Source organism: Bos javanicus, chromosome 18 (assembly GCF_032452875.1).
Source record: "Bos javanicus breed banteng chromosome 18, ARS-OSU_banteng_1.0, whole genome shotgun sequence".
Lineage (NCBI taxonomy): Eukaryota > Metazoa > Chordata > Mammalia > Artiodactyla > Bovidae > Bos > Bos javanicus.
In genome coordinates this window covers 50,949,879-50,972,331 of record NC_083885.1, presented here as the reverse complement: position 1 = coordinate 50,972,331, position 22,453 = coordinate 50,949,879, and the positions used below count along the sequence as shown (strand labels likewise).

The following is a 22,453-nucleotide window of genomic DNA, read 5'->3' as shown; positions in this document are numbered from 1 at the left end:
GTTGTGGCCAGCAGGGGTGAGGTCTCTGAGAAGAGGGTGCAGCCCAGGGAGCTCCCCAGGATGTACGTGTCTGATGCTCTTCCTCTGCCGTTTCTGCTCCCCGCAGTGTCTGAGCCCCTCCTATCTGCCCCTGCGGTGTATGGCCGGAGGCTGTGGGCGGCTGCTCCGCGGACCCGAGAGCTGCTCCTTGGGCTGTGCTCAGGCAACCCAGTGTGCCCTGTGCCTGCGGCGCCCCCACTGTGGCTGGTGTACCTGGGGGGGCCAGGATGGGGGCGGCCGCTGCCTGGAGGGTGGACTCAGTGGCCCCCGTGACGGTGAGACAGATAGCTCTGGGGATGGGGTGAGGGGGGCCGGCCCATCTGGGTTCCGACATGGGGGTTGGTGCAGAGAATGAACGTGTGGGCCCTTACAGGTGGTGTTCAGGGAAAGTGGGAGCAAGGGCCAGGGTGGCTGGGTGGGAGGTACAGAGGCCATTGCCCCCCAGTGAAGCCTGATATCTTCATGTCAGGGCTGACGTGTGGGCGACCTGGGGCCTCCTGGGCCTTTCTTTCCTGCCCCCCGGAGGACGAATGTGCCAACGGGCATCATGACTGCAACGAGACCCAGAACTGCCACGACCGGCCCCACGGTTACGAGTGCAGCTGCAAGGCAGGCTACACCATGGACAAGTGAGGTTCCGGCTGGACCAGGGCTCTGGTGGGGTTGAGGGGAGCAGGCCAGACCGACCGTGGAGTGGGAGAGCCTGTGAGGAGCAGTTAAGGATGGGGCATGGACCCAAGCAGGATGCAAGGAACCACAGTCCAAGGTGTGGAGGAGGGCGTGAGGTAGGCACTTGGTCCAGGGAGGGCAGGTTGGTACGCTGGTTTGAGAGGGTGCCCTGGAGTGGGAGCTCATCGCTCCCATAGGAGGTTCTGGGCTGGACCCAGGAGCAGGGCAGTGATGGGACAGACCTGGGGCGGGGTGGACTAGTGGAGAAGAGGGTAGGTGGTCGGGGTGGGCTCTGAGAAGCTGTGAGGACCCTGACGCCAGCCAGGTCTGCCCTGCGGAGGGGGCGGCTGCTTCCCTGCCCTGACCCCCACCCCCTCCCCGCAGCGTGACGGGGCTGTGCCGCCCAGTGTGCGCCCAGGGTTGCGTGAACGGCTCGTGTGTGGAGCCCGACCACTGCCGCTGCCACTTCGGCTTCGTCGGCCGCAACTGTTCCACGGAGTGTCGCTGCAACCGCCACAGTGACTGCGCCGGCGTGGGGGCCCGCGACCACTGCCTGCTCTGCCACAATCACACCAAGGTGGCCGTCCAGGATTTCCAGGCCTGCCCCCGGGCCCTGCTGGCCTTCCGCCTGCGCTCAGGCATCTTGAGCCTTGTCCCAAGCCCCAGTGAGCTAGACGCAGGGAGGAGATGGCATAGCCCCATCTCAGGGGGGATGAGAGGACAGTGGGGACACCTTCTGGGGCTGTGTCACAGTGGAGTGCCTGGAAATAGTGTGACAGAGTTAGTGCTGGGCCAGGGAGGGTGAACACGTGGAACAGCATTTAGGATCAGGTAGGGAATGGCTTTCCGAGCTCAACACCCTGGACTGAAGCGGACTGAGACCCCGTCACTGGAGGTGTGCAAGTGAATGTGGAGGGCTAAACGGTAGAGGGGCTGGGGTGGTCCAGGCCAAATGCCGGAGCCACTGCTGCCTTCCCATGGTGCTCTCAGAAAGTGAAAAGTGTTAGTTGCTCAGTTGTGTCTGACTCTGCAACCCTGTGGACTGTTGCCTGCCAGGCTCCTCTGTCCATGGAATACTGGAGTGGGTAGCCACTTTCTTCTCCAGGCCAGGAATTAAACCCGAGTCTCCTGCATTGCAGGCAGGTTCTTTACTCTCTGAGCCACAGGGAAGCTGGGTGCTCTCAGAACCTCCCCCGACTCTCACACCCACCAGGACCCTTAACTCCCTCTGACCACTCTGTCCCTGGTTTCCAGGGCAGCCACTGTGAGCAGTGCCTCCCACTGTTCGTGGGCTCAGCCGTAGGGGGAGGGACCTGCCGGCCCTGCCACGCCTTTTGTCGCGGCAACAGCCACGTCTGCGTCTCCAGGAAGGAGCTTGAGATAGCCAGGAGGGAGCCGGAGAAGTACTCGCTGGATCCAGATGAGGTGAAAGAGGCTGGGGTCCTGAGCTCCTGGGTCTGAAGGAGGAGGGGTCTGGTCCGTGTTGGTTTGTGATCGCCCTGTCGTCCCTTGGCCAGATTGAACACTGGGCGACAGAGGGTCCCAGCGAAGATGAGGCTGTGTGTGTGAACTGCCAGAATAACAGCTACGGGGATAAGTGTGAGAGCTGCCTCCACGGCTACTTCCTCCTCGACGGGAAATGCACCAAGTAAGTGGAGGCGGGCCTGGGACCTCCGCCTTGCCCAATAGGAGCAGCTCTGAGAGCCAGAGTCCTCTCCCCAGTCCTCAGCCCTCAGGCAAGGATGGGGTCCCCTGAGGCTAGGGCTGGGGGCAATAGATAGACTCAGGTGGGAGACCTTCCACCTCAGAGGCTGGTGCTGAAATGCAGGCTGCTGAGCAGCCCTGGTGGAGACTCTTGGGCAGAGAGACGGCCCTGGAATGTCTCTGGTGGGCCAGTGGTTAAGAATCCACCTTCCGATGCAGGGGACGTGGGTTCTATCCCTGGTCCAAGAATTAAGATCCCCCATGCTGGAGAGTAACTAAGCCTGTGCACCGAAACTTGAGAGCCCACATGCCACAACGAAGACCCAGTGCAGCCAAAAATTTTAAAAAAAAATTTGAATTTAAAAATAAAAAATAGAGAGGACCCTGAGGAAGAGGCCTCACGCCAGTCTTCCCATTCCATCCCCTTCCTTGTGACCCTGGAGTCCATCCAACCTGGGTTCTAATCCTGACTCGGCCACTGAACAGCTCTGTGGCCTTGGGGTAAACGGCTTGACCTCTGTGAGCCTCAGCTTCCTCTTCTGGCCTCACGGACTGGAGCTTGTGTTTACAGCATCCAGCCTGGCCCCTGTAGGTCATGGGAGCTCTATAACCCGCATTTTCTTCCCTCTCTTCAGATGCCAGTGTAATGGCCACGCGGACACGTGTAATGAGCAGGATGGGACAGGCTGCCCATGTCAGAACAACACAGAGACAGGCACGTGCCAGGGCAGCTCCCCCAGTGACCGCCGAGACTGCTACAAATACCAGGTATGGCTGGAGATGCAAGTTATGGGTCAAGGGCCCCAAGCCCAGAAGAGGTCCAAGTTGGGATGAGGCAGCCTGGCTCAGGCAGGACTGACAACATGGTTCTGGTATCTGTGGTCCTGGGGATCGAGGTCAGCTTGATAAACTGATCCCTAGTCAGTGTCAGGCCCTCAGCGTGATACTGGGAACCCAGAAATGAGCCTCCTGGGGGCTTTCAGGGTGGTAAGGAGACAGACTCCATTACAGGTAGTCACAACTTAAAGATGGCAAATGCTGGAAAACTCGTATCATGGTAGCTTGAGCAAAAAACAAAACTTTCAAAACCGAGTTCTGGAGTCTGCCTTCAGGACTGGCCAGATCCAGGTGCTCACACCTGGGACTGACCAGGGTCAGTCGAAGCTGCAAACCCAACCAGCTGTCTGACCCGGGATAGGTGTCACCCAGGACTAGTTTTGCTTTCTTGATGTTTAATCAAAAGGCCTGTTGGTCTTTGTCTGAACAGACAGCTTTGGAGATGAGTTCAGACCTTCTCCTCCAGCAGCTCTGTTTAGGGGCTCTGATTAAGCAGTTTCTTTCACTTCTAATGATAGCAGTTGTTGCTGTTTAGTTGCTTAGTCATATCTGACTCTTTGCCACCCCATGGACGGTAGCTCACCAGGCTCCTCTGTCCGTGGGATTCTCCAGGCAAGAATACTGGAGTGGGTTGCCATTTCCTTCTCCAGGGGATCTTCCTGACCTAGGGATCAAATCTGCGTCTCCTGAATTGGTAGGTAGATTCTTTACCACTGAGCCACCTGGGAAGCATCCCGTGATAGCAGTGGTAGCTACTACATAGGGAGTGCTTGCCACTGAGCTGGAGCTATGCCACAGATACAGTGGAGACAGCGCACACGTGGAAGGCTCAGGAAGGCTGTGCTGGGGCCTCAGTGAGCTGTGGGCAGAAGAGGGAGAGGCTCAGAGACCTGTCCTGGGTCAAACAGCTGCTTGGGTTTGGAGCTTGGACTGGCTCTGGTCAACCTCAGAGACTGAGTGATTTCTACTGGACTACAGGAATCAAGTGAGCTGTTATCCATCCACTCATTCATTCCACACGTATTAACTGAGCGCCTAGTTATGCCAGGCACTATGCAGAGCGCTGGGACACAGTAGGAAACAAAACAGGCAAAATGTCTCATCCTTCCCTGGTGGCTCAGACGGTAGAGAATCTGCCTGCAATGCAGGAGACCTGGGTTTGATCTCTGGGTCAGGAAGGTCCCCTGGAGAAGGAAATGACAACCTACTCCAGTATTCTTGCCTGGAGAATTCCATGGTCAGAGGAACCTGGTGGGCTTGAGGTCATAAAGAGTCAAGCATGACTGAGTGACTTAATGCTTTCAATTTCTGGGGAACTCATGGAGAAGTCCAGAAATAAACAGAAAAATAAGTCAAGACACGCAGGGTGTTAGTGATGAGCAGTAAGGAGGAAAATGAAGCAGCGAGGAGGGCTCGGGGGTGTGGGGAGTAGAAATGGTAGATACAGTGGCCAAGAAGGGCCTGAGCAAGAAGGTAAGTAAGTGTCACTCAAGGTGACACTTGAGTAAAGAGCCAATGGATGTGAGGACACTGGACATTCAGACTTGGGGGAGCAGGGGAGCGATCCAGGCAGAGGCTCAACCAGTACAAATGCCCCGAGGGAGGACCTACCTGCTACAGTCAGAAACAGCAAGGCCAGCAGGCCAGGCGGGCCTACTCGTGTGGAGGCTATGATTTCAGCAGTGTTTACTCCCCGGGTACAGAGGAAGAGTCTCCAGTTCAGCAAGGGTAGGTCACTAGTCCAAGGACACATGGCTAGGGAGGTGGTCAAGCCAGGATTCAACAGAGCTCTGCATCGCTGTGTCTCAGAGTTCCAGAGGCCTCGCCATCAGGGTGCTGTGGTTGCTGGGGTGACACCAGGAACCACAGTGCTGGAGTGTAGGGTGCTCTTAGTGTCCACACTGTGTCAGGGACCTTCAGGGCCGGGGTCACAGGGAAGCTGCTGGGACATGGGCTAATGAGTAGATACAAAATAGAGGACCTGCTACAGTGGCAGAGGTTACTTACCAGTAGGTACAAAATACAGTCTGTCTCCTTGGAGGACTGGACACTGAGTTCTACCCTGCCCTGCCCGCAGTGTGCCAAGTGCCGAGAGTCATTCCACGGGAGCCCGCTAGGGGGCCAGCAGTGCTACCGCCTCATTTCCGTGGAACAGGAGTACTGCCTGGACCCCACGTCCCAAACCAACTGTTTCCACGAGCCCAAGCGCCGGGCTCTGGGTCCCGGCCGCACCGTTCTCTTTGGAGTGCAGCCTAAGTTCACCAACGTGGACATCCGCCTGACGCTGGACGTGACCTTTGGCGCCGTGGACCTCTACGTCTCCACCTCCTATGACACCTTCGTGGTCCGCGTGGCTCCCGACACTGGTGTCCACACCGTGCATATCCAGCCGCCACCGCCTCCCCCACCCCCACCACCCCCTGCTGACGGCGGGCCCCGGGGACCTGGGGATCTCGGGGGACCTGGGGCTGGAGGTGGGCCGGCTACCCCAGCAGAGCCGCGAGTGCGGGAGGTCTGGCCACGGGGCCTGATCACCTACGTGACAGTGACAGAGCCGTCGGCGGTACTGGTGGTCCGTGGCGTGAGGGACCGGCTGGTCATCACCTACCCGCACGAGCACCACACCCTCAAGTCCAGCCGCTTCTACCTGCTCCTGCTGGGTGTGGGAGACCCAAGTGGGCCCAGTGCCAACGGCTCAGCTGACTCGCAGGGCTTGCTGTTCTTCCGGCAGGACCAGGCCCACATTGACCTGTTTGTCTTCTTCTCTGTCTTCTTCTCCTGCTTCTTCCTCTTCCTCTCGCTCTGTGTGCTGCTCTGGAAGGCCAAGCAGGCCCTGGACCACCGGCAGGAACAGCGCCGGCACCTGCAGGAGATGACCAAGATGGCCAGCCGCCCCTTCGCCAAGGTCACTGTCTGCTTCCCGCCAGACCCTGCTGCCCCAGCCCCCACCTGGAAGCCTGCCGGGCTCCCGCCACCCGCCTTCCGCCGCTCCGAGCCCTTCTTGGCACCCTTGCTGCTGACCGGGGCCGGCGGGCCCTGGGGACCTGTAGGAGGGGGCTGCTGCCCACCGGCCATCCCCACCACCACTGCCGGCCTGCGAGCCGGGCCTATCACCCTTGAGCCCACCGAGGATGGCATGGCCGGCGTGGCCACACTGCTGCTCCAACTGCCTGGCGGGCCCCACGCACCCAACGGCGCCTGCCTGGGGTCAGCGCTCGTCACACTGCGGCACCGGCTGCACGAATACTGCGGCGGCGGCGGGGGCGCTGGGGGCAGTGGGCACGGGGCTGGTGCGGGCCGGAAGGGGCTGTTGAGCCAGGACAACCTCACCAGCATGTCCCTCTGACCCTCGGCAGGACCTTCGGCCCCAGCAGTCGAGTCCCCTTAGGGTGGCCGCCCTGGACTTGGGGCCCCTCCAACTGGGACACTGTGTCCTCAGAGACTTCTGGTTTCCTTCCCCTGGGGGGAGGGTCCCCAGACAGAGCCTTCTTTGTTCTGCGTTCAACAATTACTGACTGAATACCTACTACGTGCCAGGCACTGTTGAAGGCACTGGGCGTGAGTAGGAACCAAGACAGTCATGGTCCTTGATCTCGCGGGATTTTAGGTCCCAGTGCCAGGAGACAGTCGACGTGCGCATGCGCACGCACACGCGTAAATGAGGAAAAGCATGTTGAATCGGGCGAGTGGAGTGAGTTAGCAACGGGATGCGCTTGTGAGGGACCTCGGGGTCGTCAGTTGTTCACTGTGCGAAGGTCGACTTTAAGAAGGAAACCGACTGTGGGAGGACCTGTGGGGAGCGGGATCCAGGCAGAAGGAACTGCAAGGACAGAGGCACAGAGGCGGGAAGTGGTTGATGTTACTGAAAAGGGTCGGAAAGCTGGCCAGTGTGACCCTGACCAAATGTGCAGAGGCGGTGGGGTCAGGGTCGAGCAGGGGGCAGATCACCCGGGGCCCACCAACCCCGGGTGGGGCTTAGGGTTTTATTCTCAGGGCATTGGGAAGCCATTGGACAGTCTTCTGAGGGAGAATGACAGGATCCGATGTATTTAAGAGGTCACTCAGCTGTGTGGAGAATAGACTGGAGATGCCGAGAGAAGCCGCAGTGGGGCAGGACCCGAGATGGGCCAGGTCAGGGCAGAGGCTGTGAGAGGAGACTGGGACAGAAGCGGGTGAGTGGAAGGATGTTATGATGGCAAACATGGACATCGGAGTAGGGGAGGGAAGGAGGCCAAGCTGATGCCAGCTTTGTGGCCCAAACTGTGGGCCGAGGTGGGGTTGTTGGTGAAGGTGGGACAGACTGGGGCTGTGGGGGAAGATTAGGAGTCCAGCTTTAGACCTGAGATGCCTTTCAGCGACATCTCTTCAGTCAGGTCCCACCAGGGACACAGCGGCTGCCCTGAGGATCTGGGCAGAGGGGGCTGAGTGTGGGGGTTGGCTCAGTGGTGAAGGAGGGGTGCTGCTGTGAGGAGACTGGAAATGGGGCCGCCCAGTGAGCCAGAGCAAGATGCTGTTTCTGCCACCATGAGGCTGCAGGGACAAGCTCAGGTGGTGGTCCCCGAAGTCTGGGCCAGGGTCGCTGCGCTGCCAGGGCGCATGAGGAGACAAAGCCCCTGCCTGAGATACCCTCCTGGGTGAGGTTGTGGGGGGAGGGGGATACCCAGGTTGGGAATAGAAATGACAGTTTTCAACCTACAATTCTCTTCCCAGATGACATTTCCTTGAAGCAGCATCTGGCCTTTCCCCAAGGCCTCCTCTTGCCCCAGCCGCCACCTTGGATTTCTGAGCCCTTCTGTCCATAGACTGCCCCACCTCCCCCAGTCCTAACCATCTTGAACTTCGGACTCCTCCTTTCCCAAGACTCCACCCCCCAGCTCTTTTTTGGACCTTGGAAAGCAGGGACCCTGTGTCTTCCTGTCTGCTGGGGGCCTTTGTCTAAGAGGCTGATCCCTATGTTGCCATCAGAGGCTGTGGGAAATTGGGGGAGCAGTAAAAGCAACAAATAAAGAGTGTGTGAAGACCCGGTGTCAAGTGCTGTCTGTAGGGGATGGGCTGGCTTGGCTCTCTGACCGGGCACCTGAGAGCTGGTTATGTCGGATAAACATCCTTATCTTGGTGCCCCCACCCCCCAAGCCATGTGGCCAGGGCCTGACTCCTCACCATCTCTTCTGATGGGCATGGGAGTGGTACCACTACAGAAGCTCTTGTTTCCCAGAAGGCATGAACTGAGGGGACCTGAGGGCAATGAGACCTTTTACCCTTGCCCAGATCCCTATCGAAAAGAGACCCCCTACTCAGCTCAAGAAGGAAAACAGCCTGCCTTGGTCCCAAGTTCAGGTTTTATTCTGGCCCCTGACATTAAGAGAACTCAGGCAGCACAAAGACTGAAATGAGGCCTTGGCACAGTGAGTGTTCTCCACTTCAAGTAGATTCTCTCAACCCAAATGGAAAGCATCACGGGAACTTCTATTTGCCAGTCCTCTGGGTGAGCAAGAGCCCTGTTGTGAGGGAAGGTAGGGACAGGAGACCCCATCCCTTCAGTCTGGCTGGGAGTGTTCAACAGTGTACTTTTGGGGGCATCCCTGGTGGCTCAGTGATAAAAGATCCACCTGCCAATGCAGGATAGAGGGGTTCGACCCCTGGTCTGGGAAGATGCCACATGCCACGGAGAAACTAAGCCCGGGTGCCACAACCACTGAGCCTGTGCTCTAGCATCGGAGCCAAAACCTCTGAGGCCCGACAAGCCCATGCTCCCCAACAAGAGAAGCCGCTGCAGTAAGAAACCTTCACCCTGCAACTAGAGAGTAGCCTTGGCGCAAGGAGGACCCAGCACAGCCAAAAATAAATGAAAAAAATTTTTTAAAGTTAACTTTCTGCAAACCCAGCCCCTAGGCACAGGCTGGCCACCTCTGATATTTACCCAAGAACACAGAAATGTGTTGCATCGAGGGGGCCAGTGAGCCTTCAGTGCAGCCTGTGAGTATCGCAATATTTTCAGACTTGAGGGGCAGTTTAAAGAATTTTGGGGGATTACTCTGCCCATACACATTTTGCCTTCATGAGATGATAGTCACACCTGACCTCCAAGACGTGACTGTGAACTTACATTGCTAAGTATCAATGCTAGATGGCTCGCTTGATCTTTGCATTTGATCTTTCCAACAACCAATTGTATAAGGTAGGTACCGTGTAGTCTCCATCTTGCAGATGAAAAAACAGTACTTCATAGACATTATGGAGAAGGAAATGGCAACCCACTCCAGTACTTGTGCCTGGGAAACCCCATGGACCGAGGAGCCTGGTAGGTTACAGTCCATGGAGTCACAAAGACTCGGACACGAGTGAGCGACTTCACTTTCTTTTTCTTTGAGTGACAGCTGCCATATGAATCCGGACCTTCTGACTCTCTCACCCACGTTCCTGACCACCAGGCTCTTCCACGTCCCAAGGAAGGACGGCATTACTCAGCACAGATAGACCTCACTGAAAGCTATCTCAGCGCAGAGCAGACGCTAGGAGTCGGTGTTCAAAATGGCCAATTTGTGCTCAGGATAAGGCAGAATTGCCCAACTAGGGAAGCTAGGTAGCAGTGGGACATGCTGCCTCAGGGAGTCCTGGAGCCAGTGGTCACGCATAATCAGAAAGGAGCTGAGGTTCTTCCAGACTCTTACATGTTGTGCTCAGACACTTTGGTAAGGTCTCTGCCTAACACTCACGCTGTGACTTTGCCTTCCTAAGCAGAACGTTTGCTCTTGGACTGGACTTTTCCTCTGGGACAGAGCTACCCTCCCTCCAACCCCTGTCACTGCTATGTAGATGTCCCTGTACAGATGCCCCATGGCGTGTGTTCCTCCTTCCTCCATGTCAGCCCCTTGCCTGGCACCTCTCCCTGGTATCCACACACCTGAGTGCACACCTAAGAGGCTCATAGTGAAGTGAGAGAAAGCCTGGACACGGGAGGCTAGGGACCTGGATTCTAGCCTGTGTGTGGCCACTGACATCCTAGGGACTTCAGGAGAAATTTTACCAAGGGCCTACAGCACTCCAGCACTGTGCTCGGTGCTTGGCATGAGTTTTTTTTTTTAATTTATTTGACAGCGCTGAGTCCTACCTGTAGCATGTAGGGTCTTTAGTTGTGGCATGCAGAATCTAGTTCCCCAACCAGGGATCAAACCTGGGCCCCCTGCACTGGACGTGCGGAGTCTTGGCCACTGGACCACCAGGGAAGTCCCAGGGAGGGCCTAGCTCTTAAGATGACATGTGAGCAGCAGTGAAGGAATCAGCCATAAGGACATCCGAGGAAAGAACTCTGAGTTGCGGGAACAGCCAGAGCAAAGATCGTAACGTGGGAGCGTGCCTAACATTTCAGAGAAACAACAAAGAGGCTCCTGTGGAATAAAGAGAATAAAGAGGGAAGGTCATAGGGGGAAAAAGAGGCAGATTGTGTAGATCCTTAAGTTGCTGTGAGGACGCTGTTTCTTTTCTTTTTTTTTTTTTTAATACTTATTTTTATCTGTGTCGTATCTTAGCTGTGGCTTGTTGTGGCTCACAGGCTTAGTTGCTCTCTAGCATGTGTGATCTTAGTTCCCCGACCAATGCTTGAACCCATTTCCCTTGCATTGGAAGGCAGATTCTTAACCACTGGACCACCAGGGAAGTCCCCATACTCTGGCTTTTTCCTCCATGCAGGAGGTGCCATCAGAGGGTTCTGAGCCCAGGAGACATGTGATCTACTTCCACACCTGTGTCCACAGGGCTCCTCTGTGGGGGAGAAACTAAAAACAGGCTGGAGGCAAGGCAGGAAGCTCAGTGGGGGAGCCACTGTGGTTGGAGCAAGTCTTGCAGTAGAGTGGGAAGAAGGGAGACTCTGGATATGTTCTGAAAGTAGAACCACCAGAATTTGTGGGGGCAAGAGGCTCAGAAACGTTTATTAATTTACTAAGATAACATAGCTAGGAAGTGGCAAGAGTCAAGGTTGAGCCCCAGGTCTGTCCAGTGTTGAAACCTGAACAGTTTTTAATCTGCTAGTTGCTTTTGCAATAAAGAGGGTGAATTGAATCAGATGATCCTTGAATGTTCCTTTCTACAGCACTAGGGTTGTAAAGCTGACAGTTCTGTGCTTTGAAGACAGAGCCCTCAGATCTGTTAGCAATGTAAGTAGACCAAGAGTCCATAGGCAATGACTGACCAAGGGGACTCTTCTAAATTTGTTCTTTGGAAGGGTTAGTGCCTGCATGGTTCCCAGACAGCCTTTCTGGGTTTGCTTCTTTTCAGGCTCCAGTTAAGAGCTTTAGGTTGGCAGCTAAGGAGTTAGTGGTTTTACGTTGTTAGCGAGGACTCCCTGACTTAGTGAGGAAGAGACTTGCCAACGACGTACACAGCAGATGCAGGTCAAGCATCTGCCTCCGGAACTCCCTCCACACCAAGGCATCTCCCCTGTGTCCCCGCCTCCCTCATCAAACCTCCTTCTCCACCCAGATTCCTTCCCTGGGAGAAAAAGGATGTAGGCGGAGTTGGTTTTCAGGTTTTTATTGTGGATGCATTTTTGGTGAGGGATGGGGTGGAGGGGTAGGCCCTCCCAGGAGAGGGCAAAGGAGGGCAGGCGTCTCGGGGGCGGAAAGGAGAAGGGTCGGGGGCGGGGGGCGGGAAGGAGAAGGTGGGGAAAACTTCTTTACTCTCGGATCTTCAGTTCCCGCGCCATCTGACAGAGCGCGCAGGGCAAACAAAAGGTGAGGGCTGCCCAGTCCTTCCCGATGGAACCCTAGAGAGTGGGAGAGAGAGGTTAGCAGCCCTAACCTGGCACCCGAGGAGGTCAGTCCCCCAGCCCTCGGCTCCCACGGGTCCCGGCGCGCACGCACCTGGATGCGGTAGCGCTCGCGCATGCCGGTGCGCAGGGAGTGCAGGCCTCCGGGCAGGTAGGGCGTGCAGCAGCACTCGCCGAAGTCGTCGGAGATGCGGCAGGCGAGGCACAGGGGGGCGAAGGTGCCGCACAGACCTGGAGCGTACGCAGGGCGCTAAGGGCGGGGCCCACCCGGCGCCTCCGGCCGGCTCCGCCTCGGGGAGGGGCGAAGCGGGGTCCGCGGGGCGCGGGGTGAGGGTCCCAGAGGCAACTGAGTGTTGGAAGAAGTGAAAGTCCCAGAGGAAATTAGGGGTCCGAAGAGTAAGGGTTTCTAGAGCGGGAAAGAGGGTTTAAAGAAGGAGTTGGAGCCACAAGGAAAACAGTCGAGGGTGCAAGGGGCACGAGGAGGGTCCCCGTGAGAGTTGGAAGGTGTGATGAAGCCAGGATCCTAGGGAGTGTCGGGCGTCGGAGAAAGGCGGGAGGGTTAGAGACCGGGTATTCAGGGCCCACGGGAGGGACCGGGGAGTGGGGTGAGGAGGGTGAAGCTGAGGGTGACCCTCCTTCCCCTCCCGCTCCTTCCCGGGTCTGGAGAGAGAGCGACAGGGCACTCACAGACGGGCATGTCGTTGCAGCAGTCCGTGAGGCCGGTGTGCCAGTCACTGAGCTGGGTCTGGTAGCAGGTGCTGGCGCTTTGGGGCTGACTGGTCACTGGGTAGGACATGGCTGCAGAGGGAGGGGGCGGGGGTCAGCGGGCAGCCTCGCAGCACCTCCCCGGCCCTGGCACCTCTGCCGCCCCTCCCTCTGCCGGGCAGTCCGGGCAAGGCCTCCAGGCCGCCCATCGAGGGGACACCACTGCGTCTTCCCAGTCCCTGCCGCCACTTCTGGGCATCGCCACCCCCATTCTGTCCCCGGAGTTGCTGCCTCCTGCATGTCTGGTTCAGCTAGGGGTGAGGGGGGCATCCTGCAGGTCTAGGGGAGGTTGGCGCCACATGTGGGCGGGGCCGAGACGTGCCACCGCCTCCTCCAGGTCTGGGCTTGGGGTGCTGGGTTCCCGCGCTTCAGGGCTTCTGGGGTGCAAGCAGGCGCCGTCTGTCTTCGAAGCCAGAGTGCCCAGGGGAAGGAAGTGGCCATGGTGCAGGGACTGGAAGGTTTGAGGGTCCATCCAGCGATCCCACCTTTGCCTTTCACGTTGTCGTGCATCTCAAACTGCATCTTGCTGGCCCTGAGGAGGTGGCGTTGGGGACGGCAGAGGTGGGGGCGGTGACAGCGTCAGAGTCTGCCCAGGGGGTGCTGGATACTGAGGGAGGTCAGGGCAAGGGGCGGGGCACTGGGGGCTGAGTTCTCAGGGGTAAGGATGCTGGGGAGAAAGAGGCCAAGTCAGCTTGCCTGCTAGGAAAGAATGGGACAGGGATGTATGGGGTTGGGGGCGAGAAACTCGCCCATCTCTGTACAGCTGCCCGACAGACCCCAGAGGACCCTCTTATACCAGAGGCAGTGCTGGAGAGAACGACCAAGAGACAGGCAGAGTCAGAGACAAGGGCAGAGAGAGATCAGAGCTGGGTGCCTATAGAGACGCCACCAGTAGCACTCACACTTGCCCAGTACCTTTTTTTTCTGCAAGCCCATTTCACAGACAGAACACTGAGGCTCAGTGAGCTGAAGAAAAACGCCTCACACCTGATGGCCCAGCCAAGAGGGTTAGCAGAGGGGGAACCAGGCCCCAGAACTTCCAAATTCAACCCAGTGTCAACAGGTTGAGAAGAGGGGCGGTCACAGGGGGCATGAGGAAGACAGGGATGTCCAAAGAGGTAAGCAGTCAGAGGAATGTAAGGAGACAGATGTGGAGTCATTTGCAGGAAGAACAGAGCAGAGGCGCCAGCCTCTGAGCAGAGAGCTGTGGGCGGATGCTCCTACCTGGAGGACTGCTGCGCGATGATGGAGACAGAGGTATGCGTGACACCTGGGCACCGAGTGGCTTATAAATGGGCGGGCTGTGTGGTGCTGGGCGGGGCTCTGACGAAGATGCCCAGGGAGCCAAGCCGGTCTGGCTGACCCTCTTCTCCCCACTGGGACTTCCCCTCCCTCCCTCTCCATCCTTCATCCCATTTCTGCTCAGAGGACCTAGGAAATAGTGGGGGAGGGGGCCCAAGGGTGAGGAGCTGGGAGTAGAGGTCTAAAGCGAAGGCGGCAGAAAGACAGAGAGATGGAGACAGAGGGCAGAGGGGAGGTGCAAGGGGCACAGCTGTCCAGAGACCAAAGAGGGAGAGATAGAGAGATGGGGAGGGACTGGGAGAGGAGAGGACCAGAGGGGAGAGAGAGACAAGGAGATTCAGAGAGATGGAGAGAGACAAGAAGACAGAGAGAGAGAGATGCTGAGACAGCGGGGCACAGACATCTGGGGAGAAATAACAAGAAAAGGGGAGCCCGAGGTTCAGGAAAAATAAAACAAGTCAGGTGAGTCGGGGTGCCAGCCACTGGCCGACCCACGACCCACAGCTTCGGGGGAAGGGAAAGGGCTAGAAGAGAAAGGCTGGTGGTGCTCCCACCACCCTTAGTGAGGCCCCAACTTCCCTGGGAGTGGGGGCTTTGGGTCCTCCCATTCAGGCCTACCAGGCACATGGAGGGGGGGCAGTGTGTTTGGGGGGGGTGACCCATGCTGGAACCAGAGTAAATAAACACACCTCACCCAACTCCAACTTGGGAAGGGCGGACGCTGGAGCTGAGAAACCTGTGGTTCCTAAAGGAGGAAGATGTGGTCCAGGATGCTTGAGTCCAAACAGAGCACTGTGGGCCGGGACTCCCGGGTTTGAGGGCAGAGGGGGCTGGGACTCCAGACTCTCAGGGCTAAGCTAGACTGTGGCCCTGAGTCGGGTAGGGGTCCTAGGACACCCAGACTGCTGGCTTCCTGGGAAATGAAAGCGCTGGGGGCCTGGATGCCTGAGTCACCCAGAAGTCTCCCCTCAACAGGTCTGGCGGGGTTGGAGGTGACTCAGTGAAGGAAGCGGCATTAGAGCCGGGTGGGTGAGGTTCCCAGCACGGGTGTCACTCCAAAAATGTAGGAGGCACTGGAAAATCGGGGTGTTAGCTGCAGAGGGAGTGGTGTCGTCACCACGCTGGGCATCACCTTACTGATCTGGGGTCCTGCTTCCCCCAAGCCTTGGTGTCTTGGCACCACCCCAAAGTGGCTTGCTGTCCTTGTCCCAGACCTGAGGGCAGCACCCAGCCTCTTGCCTGTTATCTCCATCACTTGGTCTGGGAGCCTGAATGTCTGGGAAACATCTCCCCGCTCTGTACCCCATCTCTGCATTATTGTCTCTCTGGCTCTGAATCTCTCCTTTCTTTCTTTCTTTCCCCATCTCTGCAGATCTGTCTCCCAGTTTCTCCTGGTTCTCTGTCTCCTCATCTCTGAGGCCCTCCTCTCAAGCTCTGTGTCTCAGTGCCCTTATCCGGGAGTCTCTGCGCCCCGTCTTGGCATCTCTCCCCACCTTGAGGCCTGCTCCGTGGAGGTAGCCACAGGGCCCCCTCCCCCAGCAGACCAGACCACGGGCTGCAGGTGACTCAGTCAGGATCAGATTCTAGGGCTCCCAAGATGACAACCTGAGTCTTCCTCAAATTTCCTCTTCCAACTCTGACACAGCCCAAGGGCCCCAATTAGATACAGCAACTCATGTAGATGAGGAAATCAGGACTGGAGAAGCTGTGAGTTGGCCTGTGAGGTGGCCTCACTCCTCCGGGGTGAGGAGGAGGGCAGAGGGAAGGACAGGGAGAGCTGGGGGCTGAGGGGTGACCATGGCAGAGTCTCTGGGCACCTGGCCTACATCCCCCTCAAATGGGGTTGCCAGATAAAATACCGGATGTCCAGTTAAATTAGAGTTTCAGATAAACAATACTTTTTTTCTGTAAGTATGTCCCCTATGGGGCTTGCCAGGTGGCTCAGTGGTAAAACATCTGCCTACCAAAGAGGAGACTCAGGTTTGGTCCCTGAGTTGGGAAGATCCTCTGGAGAAGGAAATGGCAATCCACTCCAGTATTCTTGCCTGGGAAATCCCATGGACAGAGGACCCTGGTGGGCTACAGTCCACAGGGTTGCAAAGAATCGGACATGACTGAGCGCCTAAACAGTAACAGCAGCAGTGTCCCATATGTTGGAGGGAATACACTTACTCTTAAAAAAGTATTGGGTTGGCCAACAAGTTCATTCAAGCTTTTCTGTACCATCTCTGTACTATCTTCTGTACCATTTATGAAAAAACCCGATTGAACTTTCAGGCCAGCCGAATATTTGCTGTTTACCTGAAATTCCAATTTAACTTGGTGTCCAGTATTTTTATTTGCTAAATCTGGAAACTCAGTTTCAAAGAAGGGAATCCATCAAGAAGGCAATCTACTCCAGTATTCTTGCCTGGAAAATTCCATGGACAGAAGAGCCTGGCACACTGCAGTCCATGGAGTCACACAACTGAGCATGTACACATGAGGGGAGAGGAGGGAGATGGTTTGGTAGCAATAAACAGAAGGAAAATAAAGCGGGGGGTGGGGGCGGGGATCCAAGTGTCTGTGCCCCTCTTTCCCGAGAACACAGGAATCCCTCCTCAGAGTTCAGGTCCTACTCACCCTCCTCGCCTCCCTTAGAACCCAGTCCCTACTCCAGAACCCAGGCTCCTAGCCTCTTTCTCCCCAGAATTCAGGTGTCCAGGCCAGGTCAGGGTCCAGTTGCCCAATGTGGGTTTCACAAGGAGGGTGGTGCCATCCATGACCCTGGTGGAACCAGTCTGGCTGAGCAGACAAGTGGGGTGGTCCCCATCCCATCCTGAGCCTGCTGCTTCCTCGAAGGCCAGCCCAGCAGGGCTGGGAGCAGAACAGGACGGACTCAGGGCGCTCTGGGTGCGTCAGAGTCTGGGTTTGGGTGTGTTGTATCTCTGCTGTGCGGTGTGTGTGCCTCTCTGGGTGCTGTTGCTTCTGTGTGGGGATTGTCACGCTGTGTCTCTCTCTGAGTGTTCCCGTGTCTTTTCTGTTTATGTGTCTGTATTGCCCTCCTGTGCTTCTCCCTCCTCTGCACCTGTGTTTGGGTGCAGTCTCAGTTGTCAAGTTTCTGTAATTCTGACTAGGTTAAGGCAGGAATTATTATTTTGTAGCACTTTATTTATTTATTTTTGGCTGTTCTCCGTCTCTGTGGCTGCCCAGTCTTTTCTCTAGTTGTGGCGAGCGGGAGCTAATCTCTAGCTATGGGGTGCGGACTGTTTATTTCGGCGGCTTCTCTTGTTGCAGAGCACAGGCTCTAGGGCATGTGGGTTTCAGTAGTTGTGGCACTTGGGCTCAGAAGCTGTGGTTCCCAGGTTCTAGAGCGCAAGCTCAGTAGCTGTGGCTCATGGGCTTAGTTGCTCTGTAGCACGTGGGGTCTTCCTGGATCAGAAATTGAACCCATGTCCCCTGAAATGGCAGGTGGATTCTTTACCACTGAGCCACCAGGGAAGCCAAGGAATTAGTTTTTGAGTGCTAGCTTTGTTTTCTGGACCCTATAGCCAGAAAGTGAGTGAAGTCACTCAGTCATGAGATCGCAAAGAGTCGGACACGACTGAGTGACTTCACTCACTTTCTGGCTATAGAGTCCAGAAAACAAAGCTACCACTGAAAAACTAATTCCTTGGCTTCCCTGGTGGCTCAGTGGTAAAGAATCCACCTGCCATTTCAGGGGACATGGGTTCAATTTCTGATCCAGGAAACCTTAGTTCAAATCTTGATGGCCTCTGAATGGCTGTGAAACTTTGCAGAAACCACTCAACTTCTCTGGACCTCAGTTTTCCCATCTACAAAATGGGTTTTTGCCAATAGAGTTGCTGAGAGGATTAAATGAGTTAATTCATGTAAAGAAACTGCACGTGGCCCATAGGAAACATTTTGTGTTTATGAGGATAGTGGGGATGATGTTCTAGTTGCTGGTGATGCAATAGTGAATAAAACCAAGTCTTTGCTCATGGTCCTAGTAGGGATTGGACGAATGGCCTGTGGCTGGGCATATAATCACATAACTGAGGTGTCTCTTTTGCATATGGAATGGGATATTTCTGTGTGGTGTCAGTGCAAGTGATTTCACAATTGTGCACCCCTGTGTGTGTGTTTGTACGTAACTTCACGTGCTGTGTGTGGGTTCTCTGCTTGTGTGGGTATAAATACAAGATCACACCAAGCAGGTGTTGGAGGACACATATTTGTTCTGATCTTGCATTCCTGACTCTGAGGTGCCAGGGGTGTGCCTGTATTTGGGGTCTTGAGAACTCTTCTCTCCATCGTATTAAAAAAAATTTATTTATTTAAAAATTTGTTTTTGGCTGTTCTGAGTCTTCGTTGTCTTGAGGGCTTTTCTCTAGTTGCGGAGAGTGTGGGCTTCTCTTGTGGAGCACAGGCTCTAGGGCTCTCGGGCTTCAGTGGTTGTGGTGTGTGGCCCAGTAGTTGCAGTTCCCAGGCTCTAGAGTGCAGGCTCAGTAGCTGTAGTGCCCGGGTTCAGCTGCCCCACCACACGTGGGATCTTCTTGGACCAGGGATCAAACCCATGGCTCAGGGTAAAGAATCTGTCTGCCAATGCAGCTGGCTGTAGTTTCTCCCTAATGGGAATGGTGGGCCCAGCGGCTTTAGGAGAAACACCAGGGTGAAAGGGAAGATGAGAAGAGATAGGTGAGGCCTGGGCGGGGATGAGAAAGAACATGGTGGGAAAGCAGGGAGAGATGGCGGATGGGGAACAGAGGAAGACCTGCACGAAGAGATGTGGCTGTTTGTCCATCCATTCCATAAGCATTTGGTGAGCCCTTGCAAATGTGCCAGGACCTCTGGCAGGCATTGGTTCAAGGCTTGGGGGAAAGCAGAGAGACCCAGAGGGATGAAGACCCACCAGGAAATCTTTTGGTGCCCCAGGGTGGCCCACCTGTGTCCAGAGTGGGCCTCAGTGACAGTTCTGGGTGATGGGGATCCAGCGATGGGGAGGGACAGAGAGGGACCTGCCCTTCTCCAATCCTCCCTGAGGCTGATCTGGGCAGATCAAAGAACACAGGCCGGGGGGCTGCGGGCCCGGGGAAGGGGGGAGGATTCTCCCAGACCAGGGACATCCCAGGAATCATTTCTGTCATATCCTAATAGGATAATGACACGCGACACACCCATTCCGTCCTAATCAGTATTTTCGACCCCAATCAGGCCTAACACCCATAGTGAGAGGCCTGGTATCTGGGAGTTGAGGAGGAAATACCTGGGAGTCATCTCCCTCACCCTTCCTCCTCCAGACCCCAGGAGTCCCAGGCCCCAAACCCCCACCCCCACCCCCTGGGAGTCCCACTCTCAGTCCCTCTTCTTTCTTCACTGTGTACTTTTCCCTCTTTCTCTGGGCCTGTCTGTCATTATCTGTCTCCATCTGTGTTTTGTGTCTCTTTACATCTGGATCTTGATTCTCTCTCTGGGCCTCAATTTTTCACCTGTCAAGTGGGAATAATAATAATCTGATCACTTAGAGCTGTTAAGAGGAAGACATGAGATAATTATGTAAAATGCTTAGCACAGGACCTAGGCCACAGTAAATTCCGTACAAGTGAGCTCTATTGCGGTTATTGTTTTCAGTATTTTACTCTCTCAGTTGGTATCTGTGTTTTTCTCTTGGTTTCCACATGAGTCTCAAGTCTTCTCCTGTTCTGGATTCTTTCTGCACACAGCACCTGCCCCTGGCTTCCCTTTCAGGGATGAAGTAAAGGGCAGTATCAAGGCCAAAGCTTCCCCTAAGCCTTTTTCCTATTCATCTTTAGTCTAAGCCCCACCTCAGGAACTCAGAACTCTGGCTCCAATACAATACGTAGCCACAAAAACCCCTGACCCCCAAATCTGTGATCCTTGGGCAGGCCAGGGACCTTTGGGATTCAGGAGTCCCCGAATCTGGAGCACGATTCTTCAGGGTCCCAGCTCCCCTCTTCCTCAAGATCAGGAATCCGGACGCTCAGCCTCTTCCTCCCTCAGACTCAGAAGTCTAGGCCCCTCAGTTTGTCCTCCTCAGGACCAAGGAGTTCGGATTCTCGTCCTCTCTCAAGACAGGATCAGGCGGTCGAACGGTCCAGCTCTACCTGCAGCCGGAAACCTCACTCAAGATCCTTCTGCAGTCGCCCACGCGCTCAGCGAGCTCCCAAGTCTGTCTGTTTTAGAGGCGTGTCTGACACCGGAGCACGCCTCCGAAATCGAGCTGTGATAAGCTACCCGTGACGTCAGTCACCACCTTCCAGCCAATAGACACTCCGACACTCCGTCTCCTAACTCCTTGGACCTCGCAGGGCAGGGAGCATTCCCTAGTAGGCGGGGTCCACAGCCCAAGGAGGACCGCGATAGAGCGGTCTCCGCAGGTCCAGCCAGGCAGCCAAAATGCTAGGTGTTTGCCGGTTGGTGTGTGTGTGGGGGGGAGGTCTGCTTCGTAGACGCTGGAGCGGCTCTTGAGCGGACAGGTTCTGCGAGTCTGGCCTGGTAAGCCCTTCACAGCACACCCAGTATTGGGATTCTGGACACAGCTCGGACGGAAACGGTGAGATTTTGTTGAGGCTGGAGGCGCAGCGGGGAGCTGGATGCACAATCTCAGAAATTCCTCCATCCCTTCCCTTCTCCAGCTACTAAACTCACCCGTGCGTTCAGTCCTTCCTGCCCTCGTTAAGTACCTCACTCACTGATTTCCTCATATGGCGAGTCACTCGCACTCGCTCATTCACACACTCATCCACCCAGCCTCCTGCTGGGCAATGGTGATGATCAAGATGAGTCAGGCCTGGGCCCTGCCCTTAAGGAGCCCAGGTCAGATGGGAGGACAGACCCATATATTGACGTGCAGGGGTTTGCAGAGGCTGGGGAGTCCAAGAGTCCTTTTTGAGTTTAGTGGGACAGGAAAGGATTTCCAGAGGAGGGAACCTCCCTCTTCTGACTCCTCCCACCTCTTGGATTGTCTCATGAAGGCTTTTTTAACTGACGAATAGTTGATTTACAATGTTGTGATAATTTCTGCTGTACAGCAAAGTGATTCGGTTATATATATAAAATTTCCATTTTGGCTTAGCATACTGAATATAGCTGTGTTATACAACAGCAGTCCCCAACATTTTTGGCACCAGAGATTGGTTTCATGGGAGACACTTTCTGCACGGAACGGGGGACAGGGGATGATTTCAGGGTGAGTCAAGCCCATTACATTTCTTGTGCACTTTATTTCACTTACTGTTACATCAGCTTCACCTCAGATCATCAGGCATTAGCTCCCAGAGGTTGGGGACCCCTGCTGTACAGAGGACCTTGTTGTTTATCCATTCCATATATAATAGCTTACATCTGCTGACCCCAACCACCCACTCCATTCCTCCCCCAAACTCCTCTCGATTGGCAACCCCAAGTCTATTCTGTATGTCCGTGAGTCTGTCTCTGTTGAAGACGACCTTTTGATCTGTGTGCAAAACCACCCTCAGTACCTCACCTACTTCACACACCCCTGAGCCTCCTCCCAGTAGAGTCTCCCTGTCCACCTGCTCCCCTGTGCAGACCTGAGTGTCCTCTTCATCCCCTTGCTCACCTGTAACCTCTGCTCCACCCTCAATAAGTCCTCTTTATCCAAGCTCAGTAATGGCTCTGGGAGCTGCTCCACCCCGACTTCTGCTCCCCACCTTCATTGTTTCTGCCCCAGCTCAGGGCTTGTCATCCCTGTCCCCAGCCTCCTCTCTTGCCTCCAGGGCTCTAGTCTTGCCCTTTTCAGTCCACCCCTGATTCCCACTAGACTCTTTCAGTGCCTGAGCTGATCCTGTCCCTCCCTTGCTCAAAGCCCTTCTATGGCTCCTGCTGCCATTTATAGTCCAAATTGCATTCCAGCTCCTTCAGGATCTCTTGCTGACCAGTCTAGGCCCCTCAGACCACTCCCCACTTTGCATCTGAACTTCTGGTTAGGCAGAAGCCTTGACCACTGACCGCTGGCTCTCACAACCTTGTCTATTTCTTCTTAGTAAACTTTTGCTCTTTCCTGGATCACCTCCTCTGTGAAGGACTTGCTGGCTACCACAGATAGAACCTGTGGGGACTGACAGTCTGTGCCTGGGTCTCTCCCCACCTGAGTGTGGAAATTTGAAGGCTAGCCCTGGAAGGAAATCTCTGCTTCAAACCCAGGGCTTACAGAGGGTGAGGGCTTGAGTGGCTGTCACAGCTGGGCAGAGCTTGGGTCCCAGTTTTTGAGTGATCAGTTTGTTTCTGATTTCCTGTTAGCTTTGCTCCGGTTCTCAAGGGACTTGCTGTTTTCTTTTCCCGGTGGGTGCGGGGTCTAGGTTTGTAAAGAGGAGTAGCTGAGAAGCCAGCTTCTGGCACTGTACCTGG

The 22,453-nt window shown here is 55.6% G+C and overlaps 2 protein-coding genes across 4 annotated transcripts in view; one reads left to right on the top strand and one right to left on the bottom strand.

The window, feature by feature from the left end:
- Window positions 1-8,269, top strand: part of MEGF8 (multiple EGF like domains 8) — a 40,972-nt gene extending 32,703 nt beyond the window's left edge. Inside the window, exons 35-41 of the mRNA XM_061388401.1 lie at window positions 107-314; window positions 509-668; window positions 1,093-1,285; window positions 1,963-2,133; window positions 2,226-2,356; window positions 3,048-3,180; window positions 5,327-8,269. Coding sequence (XP_061244385.1) covers window positions 107-314; window positions 509-668; window positions 1,093-1,285; window positions 1,963-2,133; window positions 2,226-2,356; window positions 3,048-3,180; window positions 5,327-6,595 — 2,265 coding nt within the window. The 3' untranslated portion in view covers window positions 6,596-8,269. The remainder of the gene's footprint in view (window positions 1-106; window positions 315-508; window positions 669-1,092; window positions 1,286-1,962; window positions 2,134-2,225; window positions 2,357-3,047; window positions 3,181-5,326) is intronic.
- Window positions 8,270-11,762: 3,493 nt separating this feature from the next.
- Window positions 11,763-14,099, bottom strand: CNFN (cornifelin). Of its 3 annotated transcripts, XM_061388400.1 has the most exons (5): window positions 14,003-14,048; window positions 13,264-13,445; window positions 12,701-12,811; window positions 12,108-12,244; window positions 11,763-12,010 (listed from the first exon to the last, which is right to left on the bottom strand). In XM_061388400.1, exons 2-5 carry the CDS (start codon window positions 13,298-13,300, stop codon window positions 11,921-11,923), a joined length of 375 nt encoding a protein of 124 aa, XP_061244384.1. In that variant the 5' UTR covers window positions 13,301-13,445; window positions 14,003-14,048; the 3' UTR covers window positions 11,763-11,920. The 3 variants fall into 3 exon arrangements, with proteins under 3 accessions (XP_061244384.1, XP_061244382.1, XP_061244383.1); XM_061388398.1 differs by lacking the exon at window positions 13,264-13,445 and having other exon boundaries at window positions 14,003-14,099; XM_061388399.1 differs by lacking the exon at window positions 14,003-14,048 and having other exon boundaries at window positions 13,264-13,474.
- Window positions 14,100-22,453: the final 8,354 nt, after the last annotated feature.

Bases quoted from the DNA above. Each gene is read 5' to 3' on its own strand.
- CNFN (XM_061388400.1), bottom strand. From the start codon at position 13,300: ATGCAGTTTGAGATGCACGACAACGTGAAAGGCAAAG. The intron at 12,812-13,263 runs GTGGGATCGCTG...CTCCCTCTGCAG, and splicing joins CGACAACGTGAAAGGCAAAG to CCATGTCCTACCCAGTGACC. The intron at 12,245-12,700 runs GTGAGTGCCCTG...CGTACGCTCCAG, and splicing joins CTGCAACGACATGCCCGTCT to GTCTGTGCGGCACCTTCGCC.